At 41.8% G+C, this 26,347-nt stretch overlaps 1 protein-coding gene across 1 annotated transcript in view; it reads left to right on the forward strand.

Annotated features, from left to right (window-relative positions):
• Nucleotides 1-14,809, forward strand: part of UBE2QL1 (ubiquitin conjugating enzyme E2 QL1) — a 120,474-nt gene extending 105,665 nt beyond the window's left edge. The window contains exon 2 of the mRNA XM_073630837.1: nucleotides 13,980-14,809. Coding sequence (XP_073486938.1) covers nucleotides 13,980-14,111 — 132 coding nt within the window. The 3' untranslated portion in view covers nucleotides 14,112-14,809. The remainder of the gene's footprint in view (nucleotides 1-13,979) is intronic.
• Nucleotides 14,810-26,347: the final 11,538 nt, after the last annotated feature.

Genomic DNA, 26,347 nt, shown 5'->3' on the forward strand with positions numbered 1-26,347 from the left:
CAGGATGGGAACCTTCCGCGCGTTCTGGGAAACCCACAAATCTGAGATTGTTCCTGCGAGAGCGATTTTCCAAATCGTCGATTTTAGCGCGTAGTGCCGCCATCTCACTTGTGGTATCACGTATAGTAACAGACATGGGGTGTACAGTGTCTTCTAATGTACTAATCCGTTCCTCAGCATCCCCTGTGCGGTCTCTGAGATTTTGGACATCTTGTTTCAATAAAGAAAAGTCCATACGGATAGAGGCTATTTGAGTGGAGAGGGAGGCCTTGCAGTCCTGAATAGCCAGCATAATTGTAGATAATGTAGGCTCAGCATGGGGGGAGTCTGTGGTCTGACTAAATTCAGCAGATTGCTGTGATTCTGGTGTCTGCAGGGGTTCTGTAGGTGTGCGGAATATAGCAGGAATAGATGCACTCACCCCTGTTACAGAGTCCTGGATGGCTGAGGAGGAGGGCTGCAGCGCGTCTGAGTGCCCTGCATGTGTCTCGGCGCCATTTTGCCTCCGGAACCGCGCTAGTTGTTCCGCCGTGTGTGAGGGCCGCGGCGGCCCGTATTTCACCATGTCAGCCAGTCTGGAGGATGCCCACAGCCGTGGGGAACCGGAGGATGTCTTCCACGAGGATCTAGGACCCAGGATAGCTGTAGGATGGTCGTTGGGAGCCGGAGCTGTGTGTCTATGCGACTGCTCTCTTCACCATCCGGCCACGCCCCCCAGTGTATTCATTATTGGTACTGGGTGCTAGCACTCTTCTAAAATGTTTTAAAACTGCTTAAACTGCTTAAAGTGGAACTAAATGTAAAAAATTGCAAATAGGCATGCTTTTTATTGCAGAAGGGACATGAAGTGTCTTTTCTGCAATAAAGTACACCTGCCTGCCTGTTTGCAATCCTCCATGGAATTTACAGTGAATTGCGCATGCAGGCACACAGGCATGAACATTCAATTTTCTAAGTGTATGGTTTCTATTCTTTCAGTAAATCATTCAGTTGCAATACTTTTGGCTAAAGGTGGAAAATGAATGTTTTGGTAAATGACCATCAAAGTAACACTGCTCTTAAACTTTTATTCAATGTCATTTCAAATGAACACATTTTTATAAAACAAGTTGTTTTTTAGAGCACTTTCACAATTTAGAAAACCTAGAGCAAATTTCCGGCAGCTTTTCATTACTTGGTTTTTTGCATTATCTCCAGATGGTTTTCTGATTCTGTGGAAATATTCCATTACTCTTATGTGGGTGTTTGAAAATAATTAAAAGGCCAGAATTGCATTTGGAGTCAGAGTATGGTATGATACAATCTGTACAAATAGATACAGCTATGTATGATGTTGTTGGTGAATAAGAATTAAAACACATTCTTAAAATTAGACAACATTATTAAACGTTATGTCAAGGTCATTTTAAATGTAATGGGTTACCAGTGTTAGTTGTCACGGGACATCATGTACACGGGACGTTTAAAACCTCTCCTGAACGATGGAACTTGACAGGTAGTAACCGACGTTTAATAATGTCCATTGTGCCGCATTTTCATGCCGCGTTCAGTTGAGTTTAGCCGCTTTCACATTTAGAATCATTTTGAATGGTCAGAAATGTATCTCCATTAAAAACGCCTTCAAACAAAAATGCAGCTAAATGCATGTTACCGTGTTTACACGCGTATACAAGCTGTTACAGGCATTTGCCGTTTCAAATGTCTCTGAATATCCGTCCTGAACGCATTTTTTTTGCTTTCCAAAAAATGCTTCTTACCTCAACTGTCTGTAAAGGACTATAAACGACCCTGTGTACATGTACTGATAAGATAACATAGAGGAGAGTTCAGGGGCAACTGAAAAAAAACACCCAACTGCTCTCTAAATATCCGTTTACCAGCAGCAGTGTACATGAGGCCTTAATGGTTAAAGGATAGGTTTAGAATGTTTAGGGATAGGTTAATAGTAAGTGTTAACTTTGAGGATTTGGAGATAGGGCAAATAAAGGTCATGTGAAAAATAAACCTCATAGAAATTTTTTTCAGCATATTTGAACAAGCAGACATTGGATCTTTATTTAAACAGTGCCCAAAGATAAAGGCCACATACCTGAATAAAAACAAAATATAAATCTGCCTTTTGATCAGTTTTGCTGCTAAAATATTGATGTAGTAGTGTACTGTGGGCCACATGTTTCCCCCTTCATCAAGGCTAATTCCATAAACCCTGCTTTTTGTTATGGGATGTGATGATTTAAAGGGGCTCTGTCATGAAGGAAGTATAGAAGCCTCCATTGAAGGTCTACTTCTGAAAGTCCTAAATGTCTGGTTGTGTCTGACTTCAGTATGTTTCAGTATGGCAGACAAGGGTTTATCACTGTGCTTGTTCTGGGTCAGTGATCCAGAAAGATTAAAAAAATGACAGCCAGGTGAACTTGCATTCTCAAAAGAGTTTAGTAATGTCACTTGTAAATTTTATATATACAAAATTTATATACCCAAAATGAGAGATCTGGGAGTATCTTTAATTATACAGTGCCTTGAAAAAGTATTCATACCCCTTGACATTTTCCACATTTTGTCATGTTACAACCAAAAATGTAAATGTATTTTATTGGGATTTTATGTGATAGACCAACACAAAGTGGCACATAATTGTGAAGTGGAAGGAAAATGATAAATGGTTTTCAAAATTGTTTACAAATAAATATGTGAAAAGTGTAACGTGCATTTGTGTTTAGCCCCCCCGAAGTCAATACTTTGTAGAACCACCTTTCATTGCAATTACAGCGAAAGGTGGTATGAGAGGGATATGATTTCAATGTACAAATACCGTACTGGTAACCCCACAATAGGGATAAAACTTTTCCAACGGCCACGATGTCCGCTGGCCACCCGCAATCGCTCCACAGAGAGGCAGGAACAGGGACCTGTCAATGTAAGCAAACAGATCCCCGTTCTGTCAGGGGAGTAGAGAGATCTAGGGTTGCCACCTGTCCGGTTTTGACCCAGACAGTACGGGTTTAGGAGGCTGTGCCCGGGTTTCCCTCTGCCTCATACCTGGACACCATTTCCAGCTGACAGGGGGTACCATGGGGCCTCCTTTTACAAGCCCCGGCACACAGGGGGATCCGGACAGCAGGGGGATCGGAGAGGCGGGTGGGGGGAGCAGTTACAGAGCAATCAAAACATAAGGGAGAGAGAGAGAGGCGACAGGCAGCTGCTGGTGCGGAAGTTTTTAATAAAATAAATGCTTAAAAACAGTCCACTCACTCTTCATGTCAGAGCTGTATATGTCAGTCTGTGAAGTCGGCTGTCCCATTCTCCCCTCCGATCCACGCTGCTGTTATCACTGAATCGCTGGAGGAAGCCAATGATACAGAGCCGCGGGGAAACTGCAGTGAGCTGTCAACCCGGGATGCTGTGACCAATCGGAGCATTCCGGAGGCTTAACCAGGCCTCTATCATCAGAGGCTGACAGTTCACATGAGATTCCCGAAGCTCTCTGTTTCCTCCAGTGATTCAGTTTTAACAGCAGCGTGGATTGGAGGGGAGAATGGGACAGCCGACTTCACAGACTGACAAATACAGCTCTGACATGAAGAGTGAGTGGATTGTTTTTAGGCAATCATTTTATTAAAAACTTCTGCACCAGCAGCTGCCTGTCGCCTCTCTCTCTCCCTTATGTTTTGACTCCTGTGTTTGCCCCCCCTCCTCTGTATTTGCCACCCCCTCCTCTGTAATTGTCCCCCCTTCTCTGTAATTGTCCCCCCTTCTCTGTAATTGTCCCCCCTTCTCTGTAATTGCCCCCCTCCTCTGTATTTGTACCCCCTCCTCTGTATTTGCACCCCCTCCTCTGTATTTGCACCCCCTCCTCTGTATTTGCCCCCCTATCTCTGTAATTACCCCCCTCCTCTGTAATTGCCCCCTCCTCTGTATTTGCACCCCCTCCTCTGTATTTGCCACCCCCTTCTCTATATTTGCCACCCCCTCCTCTGTATTTGTACCCCCTCCTCTGTATTTGCACCCCCGTCCTCTGTATTTGCCCCCTCCTCTAATTGCCCCCCTATCTCTATAATTACCCCCCTCCTCTGTAATTGCCCCCTCCTCTGTATTTGCACCCCCTCCTCTGTATTTGCCACCCCCTTCTCTGTATTTGCCACCCCCTCCTCTGTATTTGTACCCCCTCCTCTGTATTTGTACCCCCTCCTCTGTATTTGCACCCCCCTCCTCTGTATTTGCCCCCTCCTCTAATTGCCCCCCTATCTCTATAATTACCCCCCTCCTCTGTAATTGCCCCCTCCTCTGTATTTGCACCCCCTCCTCTGTAATTGCCCCCCAATCCCTGTAATTGTCCCCCCTCCTCTGTAATTGCCCCCCACGCTCGCCGCTCCAAACCCCCTGCTGTCTGGGCTCCCCTGTGTGCTGCGGCCCCGTCATACCCCCTGTCAGCTGCCATGGGGGTATTGGAGGGAGCAGGATTTGTGCTGGTAGGGGAAGAAGATTTGTAAAAGGAGGGAATACTGATAATGGCACCCCAATCACAAAGCAAAACTTCTTTTGTGTGACAGGCATCCCACAATTCTGTTTACGTAATTTTGCCTTGATTTGTCGGGTGACATTTGTGGCAAAATTGCACCGCGGTTGGGGTGCCGTGCCGTTCGCTGCTAAAGTGTTCGGGTTTGGCTTGAAGAAAAGGTGGCAACCCTAGAGTGATCGTCTGTTCATAGTAATTAGGAACAGTGATATCTCTCCTCCTCAAGTCAGTACACTCCCCCCACAGTTAGAAACATTTCCCAGGGAACACATTTAACCCCTTGATCGCCCCCTAGTGTTAACCCCTTTCCCGACCAGTGACATTTATACAGTAATCAGTGCATTTTTATAGCACTGATCGCTGTATAAATGTCAGTGGTCCCAAAAAAAGTGTCAAACACGTCCGATCTGTCGCAGTCCCGCTAAAAATCGCTGATCACCGCCATTACTAGTAAAAAAAAAAATAAATAATAAAAATGCCATAAATCTATTCCCTATTTTGTAGACGCTATAACTTTTGCGCAAACCAATCAAAATACGCATATTGCGGGTTTTTTTTTTGTTTTTTTTTTACCAGAAATATGTAGAAGAATACATATTGGCCTAAACTGACTAAGAAATGTGGGGGTTTTTTTATTTATTTTTTGAATATTTATTATAGCAAAAAGTAAAGAATATTGTTTTTTTTTTTCAAAATTGTCGGTCTTTTTTTGTTTATAGCGAAACAAATAAGCTCTATTTGTGAGAAAAAAAGGAGGTCAATATTGTTTGGGTACAGTGTCGCACGACCGCGCAATTTCCAGTTAAAGCGGCGCAGTGCCGTATTGCAAAAAAATGGCCTGGTCATTAGGGGGAAAATCTTCCGGTCCTTAAGTGGTTAAATGGTGGTATGATTGTCACATTGCGATATGAATTTTGCATTGCTTTTGTTTGAGGCAAGGAAGCAAATTTCTGTAAGTCACACTTGCAGTTGCTCAAGGACAATGTATTAAATGTGGTAACACAGAGTTCTACTGTTTTATTAGATAGGACTTCTTTCCGTTAAGTCTGTCTTCCTTTCATAAAGTGCTGCATGTCACCAGAGTTGAGCGGGTAGACCTGAGAGCACAGATGAGCAGCAGATTCAGTAATTATGTCTCGCTACAGCAACATCTAGTCCACACATCCTACACACAGTTATTTATAGAAAAATCATCCCTAACATCTAAGAATTGTTTCCTATCATGTGTTTAAGATATCGTTTTATTAGTGCCACTAACAAAAAATGCCAGATTCCTGAGGGCCATAAAATGGAAAGTTAGATGTTCAACGTTTATATATATAACTATGTACTGGACCTTATTCATTAGAAAAGCTACAGTATGATAAATATTAAAAAATGCCGTTTTAGAATAGGCTGATTGAAAGTGCACTACTGGGAAGTGATTACAGAACGGTCTGCGAGTCTCCGTGTTTTTCCATGATGATTTGGCACAGCGTCACCAGCCTACGTATTTCCAGGAATACTTAAATCGGAACTCTCCAGGTATGATCTTTATTGCATACTTACATCGATCCAGCTTGGAACATTGTAAATTTGCATATCTCATAATTGAATGAAAGAAGGCACTATTAAGTGCAGTAAGACTGTGTTTATTAGATAAGCAAGGTGAAAAAACACAGAAGTGATCATATATCAAGCTCTTCAATCCTTTTGTGATGCTGTTAGTGCCCCTTCTGTCCCGGCTCCTCTCCAAACCTTCTACACCGACCAGCAGTCAAAGGGGAGCAAAATACCCATCAAAGATGGCTGCCGGAACCAGCTTGGAGCGGACACAACCGGAAGTGACGCCACTGGGGACGGTAACAAGTTTCAGAGCATGAGCAAAGCTCTTTTGTGTAATATGAAGGGATTGAAGAGCTTGATATACATCACGTCTGTGAGTGTTTTTTAACCTTTGCTTATCTAATAGACATAGTCCTACTGCACTTAGAGGTGTCTTCTTTCTTTTACGCCTTTCCCCAGAGTCTGCTTCTACTCCAGTGAAGTGCAGCCCGAGTGTTTGTTAGGCTTCTTTTACTTACTCCATCTCTCGATTCTGGCCACAAGACTGAAGACCCCAGGTGAGGCCCTTTTCATATAGTGCACCCTACTTTTTTTCTCTACATATCTCATACCTGAGAGTCTGCTGGGGAAGCTAAGAGTTCCTTTAGTATCTGGTGCTACTTCTGTCGTTGCTGCAATCTTCTGGATCCTGTGCCAAGCGACTTCCCCTTTGAGCACTGACCACGAAAGGGGGCGCTCACTCAGCACTGCTTGCATTCACAGATTGCCTTGTACACTCACTGGCCACTTTATTAGGTACACCTTGCTAGTACTGGGTTGGACCCCCTTTTGCCTTCGGAACTGCCTTAATTCTTATGCCGTGTACACACGACCGGACTGGTCCGACAGAACAAATCCTTCAGACAATCCGACCGTGTGTGGGCTTCATCGGACCTTCAGCTGACTATTTCTGTCGAAAATAAGACAGACTTTAGAATTTGGAACATGTTTCAAATCTTTCCTACGGACTCGAGTCCGGTCGAAAAATTAATTCATCTGTATGCTAGTCAGACGGACAAAAAAGCACGCTAGGGCAGCTATTGGCTACTGACTATGAACTTCCTTATTCTAGTCCCTTCCTACGTCATCATGTTCAAACCAACGGACTTTCGAACGGACTTTAGTCTGTTCATGTGTGAGCAAGTCTGGTTGTCTGAAAGTCCGTCGTAACTCCATCGAAAGTCCGTTGGAAAGACTGTCGGACCTTTGATGCTGAAAAGTCCGCTTGTGTGTACACGGCATTAGTGGCATGAATTCAACAGGGTATTGGAAACATTCCTCAGAGATTTTGGGGCCCAAAGTATGCAGAGAAAATATCCCCCACACCATTACACCACCACCATCAGCCTGAACCGTTGATACAAGGCAGGATAGATCTATGTTGTTTACGCCAAATTCTGACCCTACCATCTGAATGTCGCAGCTGAAATCAAGATTTATCAGACCAGGCAATGTTTTTTTAGTCTTCTACTGTCCAATTTTGGTGAGCCTGTGCAAATTGTAGCCTCAGTTTCCAGTTCTTACCTGACAGGACTGGCACTCGGTGTGGTCTTCTGCTGCTGTAGCCCATCTGCTTCAAGGTTTGATGTGTTGTGCTTTCAGAGATGGTATTCTGCATACCTTGGTTTTAAAGAGTTGTTATTTGAGTTACTGTTGCCTTTCTATCATCTCAAAACAGTCTGCCCATTCTCCTCTGACCTCTAGAATCAACATGGCATTGTCCTCCACAAAACTGCTGCTTACTGGATATTTTATCTTTTTCAGACCATTCCCTGTAAACTCTAGAGATGATTGTGCATGAAAATCCCAGTAGATCAGCAGTTTTTGAAATACTCAGACCAACCCATCTGGCACCAACCATGCCACGTTCAAAGTCGTATAAAGCTTCTTTCTTCCCCGTGCTCGGTTTGAACTTCAGCATGTCGTCTTCGCCACGTTTAGATGGCTAAATGCATTGAGTGGCTGCCATGTGATTAGCTGATTAGCAATTTGTGTTACCAAGCAATTAAACATGTGTACCTAATAAAGTGGCTGGTGAGTGTATGGTTTTTAAATGAATAAAATGCATTCTCTAATTGGAAAAGGTGATGATTTTGAGGTCACCGCCCCTCCTTTCCATCTCATCCAGTTAGAGAATGCCTTGATTTTATTAAAAAAATACAAGGTGTTCCGTGAATGGCAGCAGTGCTAAGCGAGTGACTATTTTTTTTTTTTTTTTTGTAATTCCTTTATTGAACCATAAGTTGCATTATACATACCAAACCAAGAGTATTACAAAAATACAATTACAGTAGTTATGCTGGTAACATACGCGGCATCAGAGCTATACAAGTAGCTCAACAAAACGGAGTATGTACAAGAATGAAGTCTAAGTTGGGCGGGTGGGAATATGTCAGAGAAAATGCAGTGAAAAGAAAAAAAAAGCGCAAGTGACTATTTGATCAGTATTCAGTGGAGAAGCCATTTTGCACAATGACCAGAAGATTGCGGCTTTCACTTTAGTAATGACAACTACTACAATAATTGTCGGCTGCCCCAGCAGCATCTCAGGTATGAGATATGCATACTTACAATGTTTCAAACCGGAACATGTAAGAAAAATGTAAGTATGCAATAAAGATCATTTCTGGAGTTCAGCTTTAATACCAAAATATGAACTAATCCCAGTTAGTATACTTGCTAGTATACTTTTGGATACAATAGCAGGCCATTTTGGATATGGACCTACTGTTACAGGAGTGGCCTGGTATAGGGTCAGTTCCATTTGTAGCTGTATTCTGCTTTAGCATCTTGCTATCATAGGATGAAACCCAAACATTGGTTAGCTTGAAGGGCCTTCCACTTCTGGACCGCCGCACGCCGATATATGTCCTAACTTTGAAGAGGGATATCTTTGTTATGGTAGCAACTAGCTGCCATAACCCTGGTATCCTCTTCTTCGGCGGGCGGTCTGGTTTCTGATAATAGTGGTCTCTGCGCCGGATCCACCGCTCTCCGGTGCCCTTCGCCGCTTACCAGAGCCATCGATAGCAGAGGAGGCGATCGAATCCTTGTCCTTGCTGGGTATGGAGACAAATGAGGGGAAGATGGCCCCCACCCATCTCCATACCATTGCAGGGCAGAAGCGACATCAAAACAAAACTTCCGCCCATAGCTCTTAAAGGGCCATTTATTTATTTTTATTTTTTCAAATGACAATTTTTTTTTTTTTTTTTTTTTTTTTTTAGCATTTTAGTGTAAATATGAGTTTTTTTTGACCCCAGATCTCATATTTAAGAGGTCCTGTCATGCTTTTTTCTATTACAAGGGATGTTTACATTTCTTGTAATAGCAATAAAAGTGACACATTTTTTTTTTTTTAAAGAACAGTGTAAAAATAAAAGGTAAAATAAATAAGAAAAAAAAAATTTTAAACATGCCCCGTCCCGCCGAGCTTGGGTGCAGAATCGAACGCATACGTGAGTAGCGCCCGCATATGAAAATGGTGTTCAAACCACACATGTGAGGTATCACCGCGATCGGTAGAGTGAGAGCAATAATTCTAGCCCTAGACCTACTCTGTAACTCAAAACATGCAACCTGCAGAATTTTTCAAACTTCGCCTATGGAGATTTTAAAGGGTAAAAGTTTGTCGCCATTCCACAAGCGGGCACAATTTTGAAGCGTGGCATGTTGTGTATTAAGTTACTCGGCGTTACATTATCTTTCACAATGTAAAAAAAAAAAAATTGGGCTAACTTTACTGTTGTCTTATTTTTTAATTTAAAAAGTGTATTTTTTCCAAAAAAAGTGCTCTTGTAAGACCGCTGCGTGAATACGGTGTGACAGAAAGTATTGCAATGACCGCCATTTTATTCTCTAGGGTGTTAGAAAAAAAATATAATATTTGGGGGTTCTAAGTCATTTTCTAGCAAAAAAAAAAAAACTGTTTTTAACAACAAATCTCAGAAAGAGGCTCGGTCTTTAAGTGGTTAAAAAAAATAACATGCTTCTTCCATAAACCTACAAAGATGTAACTTTAGACTGTAACATTATATACACTTCTAATTCTTTAGTATCACTTATGGCCTGTAGCAGTATTCTTCTTTTAAAAAGCTACTTACCGGTACATGTTTCTAGACTGTGGTATAATGTTCTATTGTAGGTTCATGGTAGATTTCCTCTTCAAAATCACAATTTCATACACAATATGGAAGCATGAATGGATGAAAAAAATTGAAGTATTTATTTCCCTGTTGAGTTATATATTCTTGTAAGCTGCCCACGCAGCGTCTCTGTGTGTTCCTTTCCTGTTGTTTCCTAATGCTTTTCAGTGAAGAGATTTATTCAAGCCTATAGTGATGAGCTAATGTTTGCTTTCTTTCTAAGGCTGATTTGCTATATATCAACCCAAAGGTGAATCATATGGTAAATATACATGAATATATGTAATTTTCATAGTGGGACTGATTTAGCTGTGTGCTATCTGGAAAGGGTTACAGATTAAACCTTATAACGTATTATATAAACAAAGGGCCAGTTTACTGTCCATCAGGACTCTAGGGGACCGGACTGTGGCCATTGGAGGTATAAAAGGTCCCGACATAAGTGCGGAAAAAAATAATGCCATACCATTAGTTTCAGTGGAAGTCATTGTGCCTCATCATTGGTGTCAATGGGGGGGGGGGGATTGTGCCCCATCATTGGTGTCAATTGGCCCCATTGTTGGTCTCTTTGAGAGGAATAGTGCCCTTCATTGGTGTCAGTGGAGGGAATTATGGCCCCATGGGCTGGATGAAAGCAAGAAAAGGGCCGCATCTGGCCCCTGTTTGGAGACCACTACACTATAGTGTACTAGTACTCTTTCTCACAATGCTGAAATTATAAAGCATCATGGTCCAATCTCATATATATGGCTGCTTGTGATTTGTTTATGATTTGTGAACAAATTTTGTTTTTGTGCCCTGTTTTATTGAAAAATTAATGTTCCAGTTATAATTACAGCAATTTCTTGGCTGCTACCACCCATTTGTAAATTGTTGATGACTTGCATATGAACTGCTCCCATGTAATAGTCAGGCAGCTCACGGAAGAAGGAATTTAAAAATATAAACTATACAAATGTAACCTTACATATTTAATGAATATACAAAAAGTAGGCCTGCTCTACCTCCATTGTCCTCTGTTCTGAGAGAGAGCACTAGTGCTGGGTGAGGTTTTCTTGACCCAAGCTGCAGAGTATACTGTATATTAATGTTCCTGATGATCATAATTAAAACTCTTTTTTAGGGTTGAAACATGGTTGGATAAATACAATTTTTTTGGAACCTTGGACTATGTGTGGGATTATCAATATATACTTTACATTTGAATATAACATTATGTTCTACATAAATCGAAATGTAAAAGTACTTTTTTCACTAACATACAGGGGTTGATTTACTAAAGACAAAAATGCTGTGCACTTTGAAAAGTGCAGTTGCACTCTGCAAGTGCAGTTGCTCCAGGACTTAAAGCGGAGGTTCACACAAAAATTGAACCTCTGCTTTTCGGAACCCTCCCCCCCTCTGGTGTCACATTTGGCACCTTTCAGGGGGGAGGGGGGTGCAGATACCTGTTTAAGACAGGTATTTGCACCCACTTTCGGCATAGACTTCCACGGGAGTCTATGCCTCTTCCCGTCCCCACCGCGCTGTCTGCTGGGACACACACAGGTCCCAGAGACAGCGGGGACCAGTTCGGAAGCGCAGCGCGACTCGCGCATGCGCAGTAGGGAACCGGGAAGTGAAGCCGCAGTGCTTCACTTTCTGATTCCCTTACAGAGAATGGCGGCGGCAGCACTGAGGACCGAGGGACGATTCGGCTTCGGGTGCCGACATCGCTGGACCCTGGGACAGGTGAGTGTCCTTATTTTAAAAGTCAGCAGCTGCAGTATTTGTAGCTGCTGACTTTTAAATTTTTTTTTTTCGCGGGACTCCCTCTTTAATAAATGAGGAAAGATTCACTTTGAAAAAGAATACGCAATCACATGCAAGGAAAGTTAATAAACAGCATTTTTGCTTGCACATGATTGGATGATGGAAGTCAGTAGAGCTGCTCATTTATTAAGTTTTGGAACAACTGCTCTTGCAAAGTGCACAGTCTATTTGCCTTTAGTAAATAAACCCCACAGTATCTGCACCTGACATGAAAAACATCATGAAACAGAGCCCATGAAATAGGAACCTAAAAATGTATATAATAATTAAAATCAAGGAAATTGTAACATTTGCAAAAGTCTATCTGCCACTGGAAAAATCTAAGTTGGGCATTATTTTTAAAGCATCTACTCGAGATATCGACAGGCTTAAAGAGCAAGTAAACAATGCCTTTTTTTTTGGTCACCTCATCATCCCTGCTGGAGGCCGCATCCAACTTCGCCCATCTTCCTTCCAGGCCCACGGACTCCGGCTGTGTGACTGGCCCTGGCGGCTTGACGTCGCTCCTGCGCATCCGTGTGGGAGCCACTGGTCACAGCACAGAGCCCTAAAGAAATGGTCATGGGCAGCCATTCCTTCAGAGCGCATGCGCCAATGACATCATTGGTGCAGTATACAGTAATTATCTCCTAAACGGTGCAAGTTAAGGAGATGTTTATAGTACCTATAAGTAAGCCTTATTATAGGCTTAGCTATAGGTACAAACATTAGAGGGAAGTTTACTCCCTCTTTAAAGTGGTTGTAAACCTCAGTCATGAAATTTGAGCAAAGTACATACACCTGTAGTGTTTACCTATCTCTCTCCAAAGCTCTAAGTGCCATTTCTCTCTGGTGCTTTGTTCCTCTGTTATCAGCAAGTCACTTCTGAGAAGAGAGATACATGAGATAAATTTGTGTGGGGCTGGAGGGGGGGCTAGAATGGAGCGTATCTATGCACAACACAGTTCTTCTGCTGTGTGAAGGGGGTGGGGGGTGTTCCTTTCCTCCAGTCAGCTCTCACACACTGTAACTGCAGCCTTTCCGCCCCTCCTCTGCGCTCCTGACAGATGAAGAAGGATTTTTAACATGATCTGCCCTTTTAAAGTAGTATAGAGAAGAGAAGACTGCAGATAAAGTAAAACCTATGTAGGAGGATTTATTTACTCTCTGTGTATCATCTGAGGCTGTTCACTTCACTGGGTATATGTGAGGGTTTACAACAATTTAAAGCTGGCAATACACTGATCAAATTCAGGCCAGTCTAGCAAAGACTGGCTGAATTTCGATCAGTGTGTGACCTACCCCACTCAACAGAAGTTGGTTATTAAATTGTCTTCTGTCAAAGGAACATTTTCCAGTGATCAGCGGCTGCAGACAATTAGCTTCAACCACTGATCAGTGTATTCTGACAGCAGACGGTGCTGCTGTCAGAATACAATGTCCCAGGAGGACCTCTTTGAAAAGATGGAGGAATCTGTTGGCCAGTCTATTTACCCTAAATAGAGCTAATACAATCAAAATATAACATTTTAGGATCTTGGGTATGAGGTCTTTATTTACGATACCAAAGGAGGAGTTATTTTATCAACTAGCAGCTACTAAACTATATCATGTTCCCTGTGTGCACTAAAGTATGACTTTTCCTTTGACTTTTATAGGTATCTACTTTGTACAGTTTGGCTTGTTTTAAGCACATGCAGATAATATATTGGATTATCCACTACTTGTACACAATTTTCAAATTATGCCTATCATATTTAAATGTCATGAAAGTACCATGGTTCATAATGACTGCCAGGAAATAATCACATTCATAACAACCTAGATTTTCAGCGGCATTTCTCTAAAGGATGGTTATTACTGATACATAAAAGAAGATGATTTATTACTGTTCTGTTACTGAGTTTTGTAGTTTTAAAGAGATTCTTCATTCTTTTCCCTAGGGTCGTATCTGCAGGAAAGCTGGAAAATCTAAAAAGGCCTTTAGCCGAAAGGAAGCAGAAGCAACATTCAAGAGTTTGGTGAAGACCCATGAGAAGTACGGCTGGGTCACCCCACCTGTATCTGACGGCTGACATGAAACCCCCAGCTAAAACAGACTTCTAGGAAGGGAACCACCTCATCGAGAAAATGAATAAATATATGAATATATTTAAGAAAAAAAGATCGCTATGCCATCTCCTCAATGCTGTACATTATCATTCATCCATTTGTCCTTTTCTACTTCAGCTTCAGTTAAAGAATGTGATTGACAGGAAGACATAATTTATTTATGATGTTCACAAGTGTTTACATTGGAAGACATGGAAGAAAAGCAGTATTTGCCACCGAATGTCGTGTTACAATCATGTCTCCAGACTGATGAGCGATCGTCTTCAGGTCACCATAGAGAGGAGATTGAGATTGCTTCATTGTCCATTCTAGACGCATGATTTTTCGGCTTCTTTCCATGACAGCAGCGCCAAAATGCAGCAGTGGAAGTTCTGTCCACAGCTGCCCAGTTTATGTAAATGTAATTGAAGCCGTTAATATTTAATAGGCAAGCAGTGCATTGCAGGTACATGTTTGCTGTGCTGTTTATCTTTGTCTCTTTTCCTGGCAGGTCGACACAACGTTGAAGATTTGTCTTTATGTGGAGATGTGGTCCGCTGTGACTCAAACTTTAGACCTCATTTGTGTTCGATGTGATCTGTGTTGGATAACTGACGAAATATAACAGTGGAAATAATAATGAATTATAGTGTGGAACAATTGTAAAATAAAAATCACTTAAAAGTGAGTTAAGTGTATTCTGAGTGTATAAAAAAATATTGATGGCTATTCCTAAAAAACTACTAAACATGACAGAGGCTGTTAAAACTGGCCTTGCATTTCATGCGAGTTTTGTTTTTTTAGTGAAGGCCCTCTTCCCCATCTTAATATGCTGCAGAAATATTTTTAAAAAGCACCTGTGGTATAAAGTCATTTTCTAGTTAAATATACTTAAAGAAGAAGTATGGACAAAGCTTTTTTTTGGCTCTACTTCTCCTATGGATCACAGAAGTGCAGTTCGTTCTGCACTCCTGTGACTAAAGCCTGCTGTCGGCTGATGTCACTCAGCTGGTCCAGCCTGGAAAAAAATATCCCGACTTTACAGTCAGGATCCACCAACATGCCTGAACTGGCAGGCTGCTCAGCCTCTCAGCAGCACGGGGGAGACTGGGAGACTGAGCCAGCTGCACCCCCTCCCCTCCAGCCCACCGCTCCAGGGAGCGCTGGAAGGGCAAAGCAGAGAACTGGTGACAGACAATCATGGCTCTCTGCTCAGAGCGGAGGGGAGAACTGAGCAATCAGCGGTGTTTGATTGCCCAGTTCCAACTGCTGAAGTGATGAGGGACAGATGCAGCACTGGATAGATGCTGCATGCATCTAGGAGGGTTTAAAGTTTTTTATATACCCCATACTTCTCTTTTAACTTTTCAGCTCTCTTTCTTGACATTCCTCAGGATCTCCCTGGAAGGATGATGACATTCCCCTTTAACCAGGCATTATGAGCGGTAGCCAAGTGAAAGATATATATCTTTCTCCCCCTACGTGTTTATAGTTATATATTTTGTTGTTATTGTTATTTATTTATTGTTATTTTGTTTCAGTTGTCTTTATTGTATATTATTATTTTTGTACATTAAGGCTAGGTTCACACTTGTGTGAGTGGTTGCGGGTGCGGGAGAGTGGGTAAATCGTTCCCACAACCACCAACCGCCAAACCACGCTACTCCTTTGCAGATGCACAGGGCTGCAATGCATTTTTAATGGCATCCCCACGTATCTGAAACTGCAGTGCGTTTTTGGTTGCCAGAAACTGCTTGATGCAAAAGAACCATTTCCCTCCAGCTGTGGTTTAAAAATTGTGCAGGAACCTTTTCCTGCATGAAACACCGGTACAGCAACCCATTCAAATGAATAGGCTGCCATTCCTGTACAAACGTGTCTCGCACAGCCACATAGTTGTGAACATAGCCTAAGATAGGGGAGGGGGTCCTAAGGCCTGGTTCACATTAGTGCAATTTCAGGTGCGATCTGAGTGACACAGAATCACATGACAATGGAAATCATGATTATTTTTAATGGTGCCTGTTCACATTAATGTAGCACAGCGTGATTTCAGAAAAGGGACCTGTGCTACTTTGGTATGATTCCAGAATGATTCTGGCCTCATAAAATATGCAAACCATATCCAAGGAACATCCAAGTTGCATCACATAATTGCACTAAAGGTTGGATCAAAATCTTATTGCAGCAGAGTAACCCTAGGCTTACTGAGTAAGTTGACCTTATATTTAGCTTTGGATAGAGTATAAGAGCATTAAAACCCCTATCAGTACTGTTGGGGAAGTTTCAATGGCTGTCCCAAAAAAGCAACTGGAAGTGAAATCCCTTCCTAATAAGAATTCCTACTTCAGAAAATTGTCACTGGAACAGATGCCCCATTAGAGGATTCCTGATCTAGTAACGGCTGTAAAATGTTTTGATTTCCCATCACAATGGTCACTACTTGATTTGTCCCAACATATGTGCGGAAAAAAATAATGCCCATGGTGTCTAAGGGGGGGGGGGGGGGTGGAATAGAATTGTGCCCCATCATTAGTGTCAATTGACCCCATTGTTGGTCTCATTGAGAGGAATAGTGCCTTTCATTGGTGTCAGTGGAGGGAATTATGGCCCCATGGCCACAATGGTCACTAGGACAAATAGAGAGGGAGAATCTACTGTACATCGTGGGGAGACAGAGAGTAATATATACTTTCAAATTTTAAAACCCAGAAACTGCACTTGTGTATAAAAAAGTAAAAAAAATAAATCAATCATATAGTGAACAACAATATGAAGTAGAAGCTCCACTACGAGATATTTGTCACAGTAGTTCTCCAATTTCAACACCCTGAGCTGCGCTACAAATTTATAAAGATAATTCCAAATATACACTCCACATAGTGTAAAATCTCCTTAACAGAATTTATTAATATTAAAAATTCATTTACAATAACACTTTAAAACTTGAGCAATACAAAAAAAACACTCTCTGCCCCATAATAAAAACTTGACAGTGGTTCTAATCCTTCCCCACTCAATCTAAAACAAAAAAGGTTTGCGCTATTCATACAATTTAAGAACACATGGCAGGGTAAAAAATCTTGACATCACTTTTTATTTTTTGTTCATGGTCAGTGCCAACCTAACATGCAGTATTTTATAGGGTAGATCAATTTATTCAGTTCCTAACCCAAAATACACTATATTACCAAAAGTATTGGGACGCTTGCCTTTACACGCACATGAACTTTAATGACATCCCAGTCTTAGTCCGTAGAGTTCAATATTCAGTTGGCCCACCGTTTACAGCTATAACAGCGTCAACTCTTCTGGGAAGGCTGTCCACGGGGTTTAGGAGTGCATCTATAGGAACCTTTCACTATTCTTCCAGAAGCACATTTGCAAGGTCAGGCACTGATTTGTTCTATTGGGTTGAGGTCAGGACTCTGTACAGGCCAGTCAAGTTCCTCAACCCCAAACTCACTCATCCATGTCTTTATGGACCTTGCTTTGCGCACTGGTGCACAGTCATGTTGGAACAGGAAGGGGCCATCCCCAAACTGTTCCCACATTGTTGGGAGCATGAAATTGTCCAAAATGTCTTGGTATGCTGATGCCTTAAGATTTCACTTAAGAGTCCTGACCTCAACCCGATAGAGGTTGGACTTGATGGACTTTGTTCAACCCCACCTACTATGTAACTATATAGCACCTTTGGGGTGAATTAGAGCGGAGACTGCAAGCCAGGCCTTCTCGTCCAACATCAATGCCTGACCTCACAAATGTTTTTCTGGAAGAATGGCCAAACATTCCCATAGACATACTCTTAAACCTTGAGGGCATCTTTCCTAGAAGAGTTGAAGCTATTAAAGTTGCAAATTGTGGGCCAATTCAATTGAAAGGGGTCTAACTGTAGGTGTTGACTTTGAGTTTTTAGACAGGTGATGTTCCTCGTTAACAGGATGTTTTTGGCTTATAAGAAGAAATCCCTTATGTACATCAGGAGAACATAGATACTCTATGCTGGCAGAGTCCATTTTTTAATTATAAACAGATTGTATTGCGATTGTGTACTCTAGCATGTAATCTTTATTATATTCTTTTCAGCGTGGGGAGCAGCGACAGCATTACATATCGGCCCAATACACACAAGTGTCTTTTAGTATTTTAGTGCTGTCTTTCAAGGTCGTGCTAATTTAGATACAGCACACAGCATTCCCTGTGTGTCAACATCTCACAGATGCTTATAAACGACAGTAATCAACTTAATTTAAATAGATGGCAGCACTTGAGGAGCACTAGAATGAAAATTCCTCCTACAAGCTTTAACAAGTGCTCGGCCAGGCACTGATAGAAGTCACAAGACTGCTATATACTGCTGATGAGAAAAGGTATTTAGCAGTTTATATCTACTAAAATAATTGCATTTCCATGTCCTGTGTACTGTGGGAGACCGGATATAGTGAATACAGGGTCCTGGGTTTAGTAACACTTTAAGTTCTATCCTTTTAAACACAGTGTACAGAAAATAACTGTCAATGTGCCAGAAATGTTGTGTGCTGCTACCTTCATTCCAGTTATTTTTTGCATTCATCAAACAGATATAATAAAACACTTTCAATTGTATATTTAGCTTACCAAAATGGAACAAATAGGAGAAGTTCATTTTTAGGGTTTACATACAAGGCTCATTTACACTTGCTTTGATTTTAACTCACAGTGAAGGTGCCTAGCATTTTCAATGTGTTTTTGATGCTACTGAGATGCTTTTTTGAAGCTTGGCAAATGCCCTATGTGTGTTGTTTTTTCTATTATTTTTAAAGAAGCTGAGTAGAACCCCTGCCCAATAGTATCCCCAGCTTAGTAATACCCCTGCTCAGCAGACCCCCAACTCATTAGTACCCTCGTTCAGCAGATCCCCAGCTCATTAATACCCCGCTTAGCAGATCCCTTGTTCAGTAGTACACCCTGCTCTGCTGACACCTCATTCAGTAGTACCCCTGGCTCTGCTGAACCCCAGTCAGTAGTAATCCCCAGGTCTGTTGATCCCCCAGTCAGTAGTAACCCCCAGCTCTGTTAATCCTTTGGTTTGCTGATCCCCATCTCTCTCTCCAGTCCCTGCTTACCTCCGCTTTACCGCTCCCATGCTACTCACCACATGTGACATCTAGTTTCTCCCACTCTGGTCCCCCAGCTCTGCTAATCTTCCGTCTCTTATTTCTCTCTGGTCCCCACTCACCGTCAGTGTTCCCACATTGCACACCACATGGCCGCCCGCCGGTTGCTCTGCACCAGTCTGGATCCCCTTCACCTTCCCGCTGCTCCATGCTGCACACCAGATGTGATGTCTACACCAGACACTGCCAGACTATACGGTATCTCACAAAAGTGAGTACACCCTTCACATTTTTGTAATTATTTTAATATATCTTGTAAATTTGCTGTCCCCTCAAAATAACTCAACACACAGGCATTAATATCTAAACCACTGTCAACAAGAGTGAGTACACCCCCAAGTGAAAATGTCCAAATTTGGCCCAAGGTATTTTGTGTGGCCACCATTATTTTCCAGCACTGCCTAAAACCTCTTGGGCATGGAGTTCACCAGAGCTTCACAGGTTGCCACTGGGGTCCTCTTCCACACCTCCATGACAACATCACAGAGCTGGTGGATGTTAGAGACCTTGCGCTCCTCCACTTTCCGTTTGAGGATGCCCCACAGATGCTCAATAGGGTTTTGGTCTGGAGACATGCTTAGCCAGTCCATCACCTTTACCCTCAGCTTCTTTAGCAAGGCAGTGGTCGTCTTGGAGGTGTGTTTGGGGTTATTATCATGTTGGAATACTGCCCTGCAGCCTAGTCTCTGAAGGGAGGGGATCATGCTCGGCTTCCAGTATGTCACAGTACATGTTGGCATTCATGGTTCCCTTAATGAACTGTAGCTCCCCAGTGCCCGCAGCACTCATGCAGCCCCAGACAATGACACTCCCTCCACCATGCTTGACTGTAGGCAAGACACACTTGTCTTTGTACTCCTCCTCAGGTTGCCGTCACACACGCTTGACACCATCTGAACCAAATAAGTTTATCTTGGTCTCAGTAGACCACATGACATGGTTCCAGTAATCCATGTTCTTAGTCTGCTTGTCTTCAGCAAACGGTTTGCAGGCTTTTTTGTGCATCATCTTTAGAAGAGGCTTCCTTCTGGGATGACAGCCATGGTTAGAAACATTGGTTAGAATACCTGTGGACTTTTTAGGCACTTATAACTAAAAAGTTAAAATTCAACAAATTTGTATTCAGGTATAAATTTTAAAATCCAAATTAACATATGCATCAAGATTATTATTGTTTTAATATAATTTTTAATAATGATCTCGATGCATAGGTTAGTTTGGATGTTAAGATTCATATGTGAAAAAATTTGGAAAATGAAAATCAAATCCATGGGTATTCCAACCAATGTTTATTGATATCCTCCAATACCTCCAAAACAAAGCAAAGCTAACTCTGCATAAATGCCACTCTAATGCCGATGGTGCTGCTAACAAGCGTTGTGATAGACTTCTACGGAGGCTTTGGAGACGATTTGAAGCACCAAGAAAACGACATGTATACATTTTTAAATTGTAAGCTCTGACGAGCAGGGCCCTCTGATCCCTCCTGTATTGATTTGTATTGTAAGTGTACTGTCTGCCCTCATGTTGTAAAGCGCTGCACAAAATGTTGGCACTATATAAATCATGTATAATAATAAATTGAAGCAAAGCAACAACAGGAACAGGACTGTAAGGTAGCCATTTTTTTTAGTGAGAGGTACTTTGGCATTCAGAGTGCTTTAAAAAAGCATGTCAAATGTCACATTTTGAAGCAAGTGTAAACAAGTCTTTAATGTGAAATGGGGATAAGCCAGAATCCTCCACCAGGGAAAAATATTTCACCAGCTAGCAACTTCAAAAAAAGGTAGCAACTAATAAAAGTTTTAGCATGCTATAGGTATCTGGGCTCTTATCCCTCTGGCTTTTTTATTGTTTAGGGTCTCAAAGCAAGCAAATAGGTAAACACATTTGTAAAGCACGTCACTTTGCGAAGGGGTGCACTGAAAAAGTTAGGACATGCACTACCTTTAACTGCTGCGTGTTGCAACACACAACACTGCATTGCAACACAACCTACAAGCCGACATGCTGCGGGATAGTGCCAATGCCTGTAGTAATACTGCCAATAAATTAGTAACATCCTGCTGCTTCTGCAGGATGATCGGACTGGCAAACCAGCCAAATTGTTTGGTTGGTTCCCAAACACCGAACATGGAAAGTTCAGGTCGAAACCTGCAATGGAACGAACCTCATCCCAAGTGACCACTGCTCTTCAAGTCCAGACACTGCTGTGCTCTCCTCTCTCTATTTTCTTCTAGTTTATCTTTGCACTGGTTTGACCTACTCTTCCCTCCTGTCCCCGAATTTCATTTCCACTCTCTCCCAATGTGCACTGCCCTCACTCTTTCTTCACTCCCCTCCTCTATCCCTGCCTTTTTTTTACCCTGACACCTCAATGCTCCTTTGCTCCCAAACAACACTCTCCTTCCAGTTTGTTTTCCTCCTCTTTTCCAGACACTGCACTGCATGTCCTTGATTCGATTCCCTGTTCGCCTGTTTTTCAACTCTTTCCCAGTTTTTTTGCATCAAAATTTGTCACAGAGATGTCTTTATTGGAATTTCACATAGAATTTTTTTTTTCTGCAGAAAGTGAGGAAAAGACTCCTGAAAACAGAAGTACAGGACAATAAAAACCTCAAAAAGGCTAACGCTTCTTTCCAGAATTAAAAACATTTTTTTTTTTTGGGGAGCTTACGTGGTAGTCAGAGGGAACGTGTCATTGGCTAACAAAGCAGGGTTTATTCCATGATTTTGGAGGCTAATGTTTATGTGCAAATGGTGTGTGATTCACTCTTGGATTTTAGTTCTCCTCTTCTGTTCACATTAATTACTTACTGGTAGATACTGCACACATGTGTGCTGAGTAAGGACATGGAAATGTTACTTATGGTTACTAATTATGACTGAAATACTGAAAAAGACCGACCCCAAAAAGGTCTACAGCCCCATATCCAGAACCCCCACACACACACTCACTCTAAACAGAGGGAGAAACATGACCATAAAATCAGAAAATACAGTCCAAGGAAATTAAAAAGGGATACATCTTTACATGCCTTCTGCTAAGTGAGGACAAAATTAACCGAGTGGATGCAGGGTGGGGTCAATACTTGTTTTGAGCATGTTTTAAAGCTGCAGTCTATACAAATAATTCAGTTTTTTACAGATATTGGAGTGTTTGTGGGTCTGTACCATGCTGTGACCATCATGAGGGGACCCTTCTCTATCCATTTGACATCCTAATCTAATTTTTATGATGCAGAATGCAACAGGAGAAAATTAAGTGCATGTATAAGTGAGCAAGAAAGCCCAAAAACTCCCAGGTGGACAACGACAGAGTTGGAATTTATAGCAAGGAGATCTCACTGCTGGAGTACTCAATCATATAGTAAGACTCATTCAACCACCAGGCTCTACATCAGGGGTCAGCAACCTTTTTTCCACTTAAGGGCTGGATTCAATGTATGTAAATGCATGGAGGACCACATTCACCTGCTAATAAGATAATAATAAGATGCCTAACATGTCATGCTTTAAAATTGCGCACACTTGTGGAATGTTGACAAACTACGGTACTTAATAATATCCATAGGCGACACTTTAAAAATTTCTACAGGTTACCAGTTTAGAGTTACAGAGGAGGTCTAGTACTAGAATGATTGCTCTCGCTCTAACGTTCACGGCGATACCTCACGTGTGGTTTGAACATTGTTTAAATTTGCGGCCACAACTTACCTATGTGTTCACTTTTGCACATGAGCACGGAGGGATGGACACTTTAAATAATTTTTTTCTTATTTATTTTTTTTTTTTTTTACACTGTCCCCTAATTTATTTATTTTTATTTTTCTGATCACTTTTCTTGCTGTCACAAGGACTGTAATTATCCCTTGTGACAGTAATAGGCAGTGATAGGTACTCTTTATGGAGAGTTATGGACTGAAAAGCATTCAAATGCCAAGTTTGACTGTCTTGAATACAGTCATTTTTTTTTAATCTGGCACGTTTAAGTCTTCTGTAAACCAGAAGTGATGTCATGACATTGCTTCCGGGTTACTAGATGCGAGACCTGATCGAAGCCGATTTCGGCTTCATTCAGGTCTCTGGCCAGCCGGTGGATGTGCTGGATGGTCGCTTGGGCCTCCCGGTGGGACGGGAGAGCCACGGAGAGGAGGAACGTCCCCTCCCGCTGCTTGAGGATAACAGTCGAGCGGCTGATTAACCGCATCGGTTGTTATCCCAAGAAAGCCCTCCGTCAGCTCTACAAAAAATGTCCGTGGGCCGGGTGCACGTGAATTCATCACGTGTACTGACGGGCCGTTCATTTAGCAGCAGCCCGCGGGCCGTAGGTTGCCGATCCCTGCACTGCATACACCTTAGATTGACCCTTGAATAAATGTTTCTATTTTAACCACTTGAGCTACGGAAGGTTTTACCCACTTCATGACCAGGCCATTTTTTGCTGTTTAGCACTCTGCTACTTTAACTGGTAATTGTGTGGTCATGCAACACCGTATGCAAATGACATTTGTATAATTTTTTTCACACAAATAGAGCTTCCTTTTGGTGGTATTTGATCATCACTGGGTTTTTTATTTTTATTATATAAACAATAAAGCAATATGACACTAATTGACACTGACATCACCAGTGACACTAATACAATGATCAGTGATAATACAATACACTGTCACTGTATTAATGACACTGGCTAGGAAGGGGTTAACATTTCGGGGTTAAGTGTGTGCCCAACTAGTGTTAATGTGTGTATTATGTGCTACTTTTTACTAAAAATCTCTTTGTTCCTTCTCCCTGTTTTTCAGGGAGAAGAAACAAAGAGATTGTTCCCTCTGTACAGAGCCCTGTGCTGTTTGTCAACACAGGGCTCTGGGCTGTGATTGGACACAGCCGATCAGCAGGTCTGAGCAATGAATCATTGGCTGGGACCTGCTGATGCATGCACCCTATACTCTGAAAGTACAGGTATGTCACGGTGTCTGAAGGATCCGCCCGTCCAAAGTACAATGCTGGCGAGAGGTTCTAAAGTGGTTGAAGGGTACTTTAAATCACCACTGCGTTTGCCTAAAGAAGACTAGCTCATCTAAGAGAAAACCTGTGTCTCTGAATTAATTTTTTTTTACCGCAATGCTGCAAATGCAAACAGTTATAGAAATACCAAAATCTGATGAGTCTAAACACCCACATTAACCACTTAAGAACCGCCCCACTTAGATATACTGTGGCAAGGTGGCCCTTAAGCGCAAAATCACATACCTGTACAGTGATCTTTTTTTTGGCTCTGGGTAAATCAGCGATCATTCGTAGACAAGGCAGACCGCCATTCTGCCAGAGAAGAAAATTGAGATCTTGTGTTTCTGCAGAAACACGGATCTCAGTTTTCCTTTAGTCAAAGCACTCCCCCCACAGTTAGAAAGCACTCATAGGGAGCACGTTTAACCCTTTGATAGCCCCTGATGGTAACCCCTTCCCTGCCACTGTCATTTATACAGTGACAGTACATTTTGTTTAGCACTGATCACTGTATTGGTGTCACTGGTCCCCAGAAAATGTCATTTAGTGTCAGATTTGTCCACCGCAATGTCACAGTCTTGCTAAAAAACGCTGATCACCGCCATTACTAGTAAAAATATAAAAAATATAAAAAGTCCATAAACCTATCCCATAGTTTGTAGATAACTTTTGTGCAAACCAATCTGTATACACTTATTGGGATTTTTTTACCAAAAATATGTAGCAGAATACATATTGGCCTAAATTTATGAAGAAATTCAATTTTTTTACATTTTTTTTATTGGATATGTTTTATAGCAGAAAGTAAAAAATATAGTTTTTTTTTTTTTCAAAATCGTTGGTCTTTTTTTTCTTATGAAAAATAAAAATGAGAAAACGGCGCCTCATATGTTAATCTAAAAATATTCTAATGCAGCACCAAAAATTAGTATTACTAATAAAGCCTATGTAAAAAGTGGTTAAGGGCGCAAATAGAACATGTGCTACTACATTATAAAATAAAGTGCATAATATGTCGTATGAAGGTAAACATTAAATTTGTGTCAAAGTCCAAAGTTCGGAAATCACTTGTATATATGAATGAACAATATAATATAAAAATAAATAATAATTCAAGTCTTCTGTGCAAACTCCAACACCGTGCCTCCTAAAGTGCAATGTGCTTCAATTCCTGACAAAAAAAAGTGCTTCACCCGAAGTGACATATACATGTGCTCACCAGATTTCTAAGGCCACAAAGTGACCACCAGGCACTAAATAAAAGGATTCCTTCCTCTGCTTTAATCAGCTGCTTACATGATTAGCCCGGACCACACTCCAGTCATAAATGGCATGAAATAGTATAGACTTCAGTCAACCATACTCTTGAGTATATATCCATTCAATCTGTAAAGTTAGGCTCCACCATAAACGAGCCACAGAAAGGCATAGATAGTGTAATATTGTCTTTAATTCTTTAAAAACACTTACAAGTCATATGTAAGGTACAGCAGGTTGCAGTCACTGAGTGTATGATACAAGAAGCGAGGCGATTGTCTCAGCTGTCGGTGGGGGCGGAGGACTCCTGTATCATGCGTGTCAAGCCTCAATTTCGTAGCATTTCACGCTCATGCGTGCGTCATCAGGATAGTCAATTTTTACTGATGACGCGCGCATGAGCGTGAAATGCATCAAAATTGAGGCTTAACACGCATGATACAGGAGTCCTCTGCCCCCACCGACAGCTGAGACGCACGCTGCACTTCTTGTATCATACACTCAGTGACGGACCGGCCTCTGCCTCTTCCCCCAGCTGTGCTGCAACCTGCTGTACCTTACATATGGCTTGTAAGTATTTTTAAAGAATTAAAGACAATATTACACTATCTATGCCTTTCTGTGGCTCGTTTATGGTGGAGCCTAACTTTACAGATTGAATGAATGGGAGCTGTGGATATATACTCAAGAGTATGGTTGACTGAAGTCTATACTATTTCATACCATTTATGACTGGTCCGGGCTAATCTTGGAAGCAGCTGATTAAGGCTGAGCGTGGCTTGGAAGCGTCA

This window comes from Aquarana catesbeiana, linkage group LG05 (genome assembly GCF_042186555.1).
Source record: "Aquarana catesbeiana isolate 2022-GZ linkage group LG05, ASM4218655v1, whole genome shotgun sequence".
NCBI classification, from domain to species: Eukaryota; Metazoa; Chordata; class Amphibia; order Anura; family Ranidae; genus Aquarana; species Aquarana catesbeiana.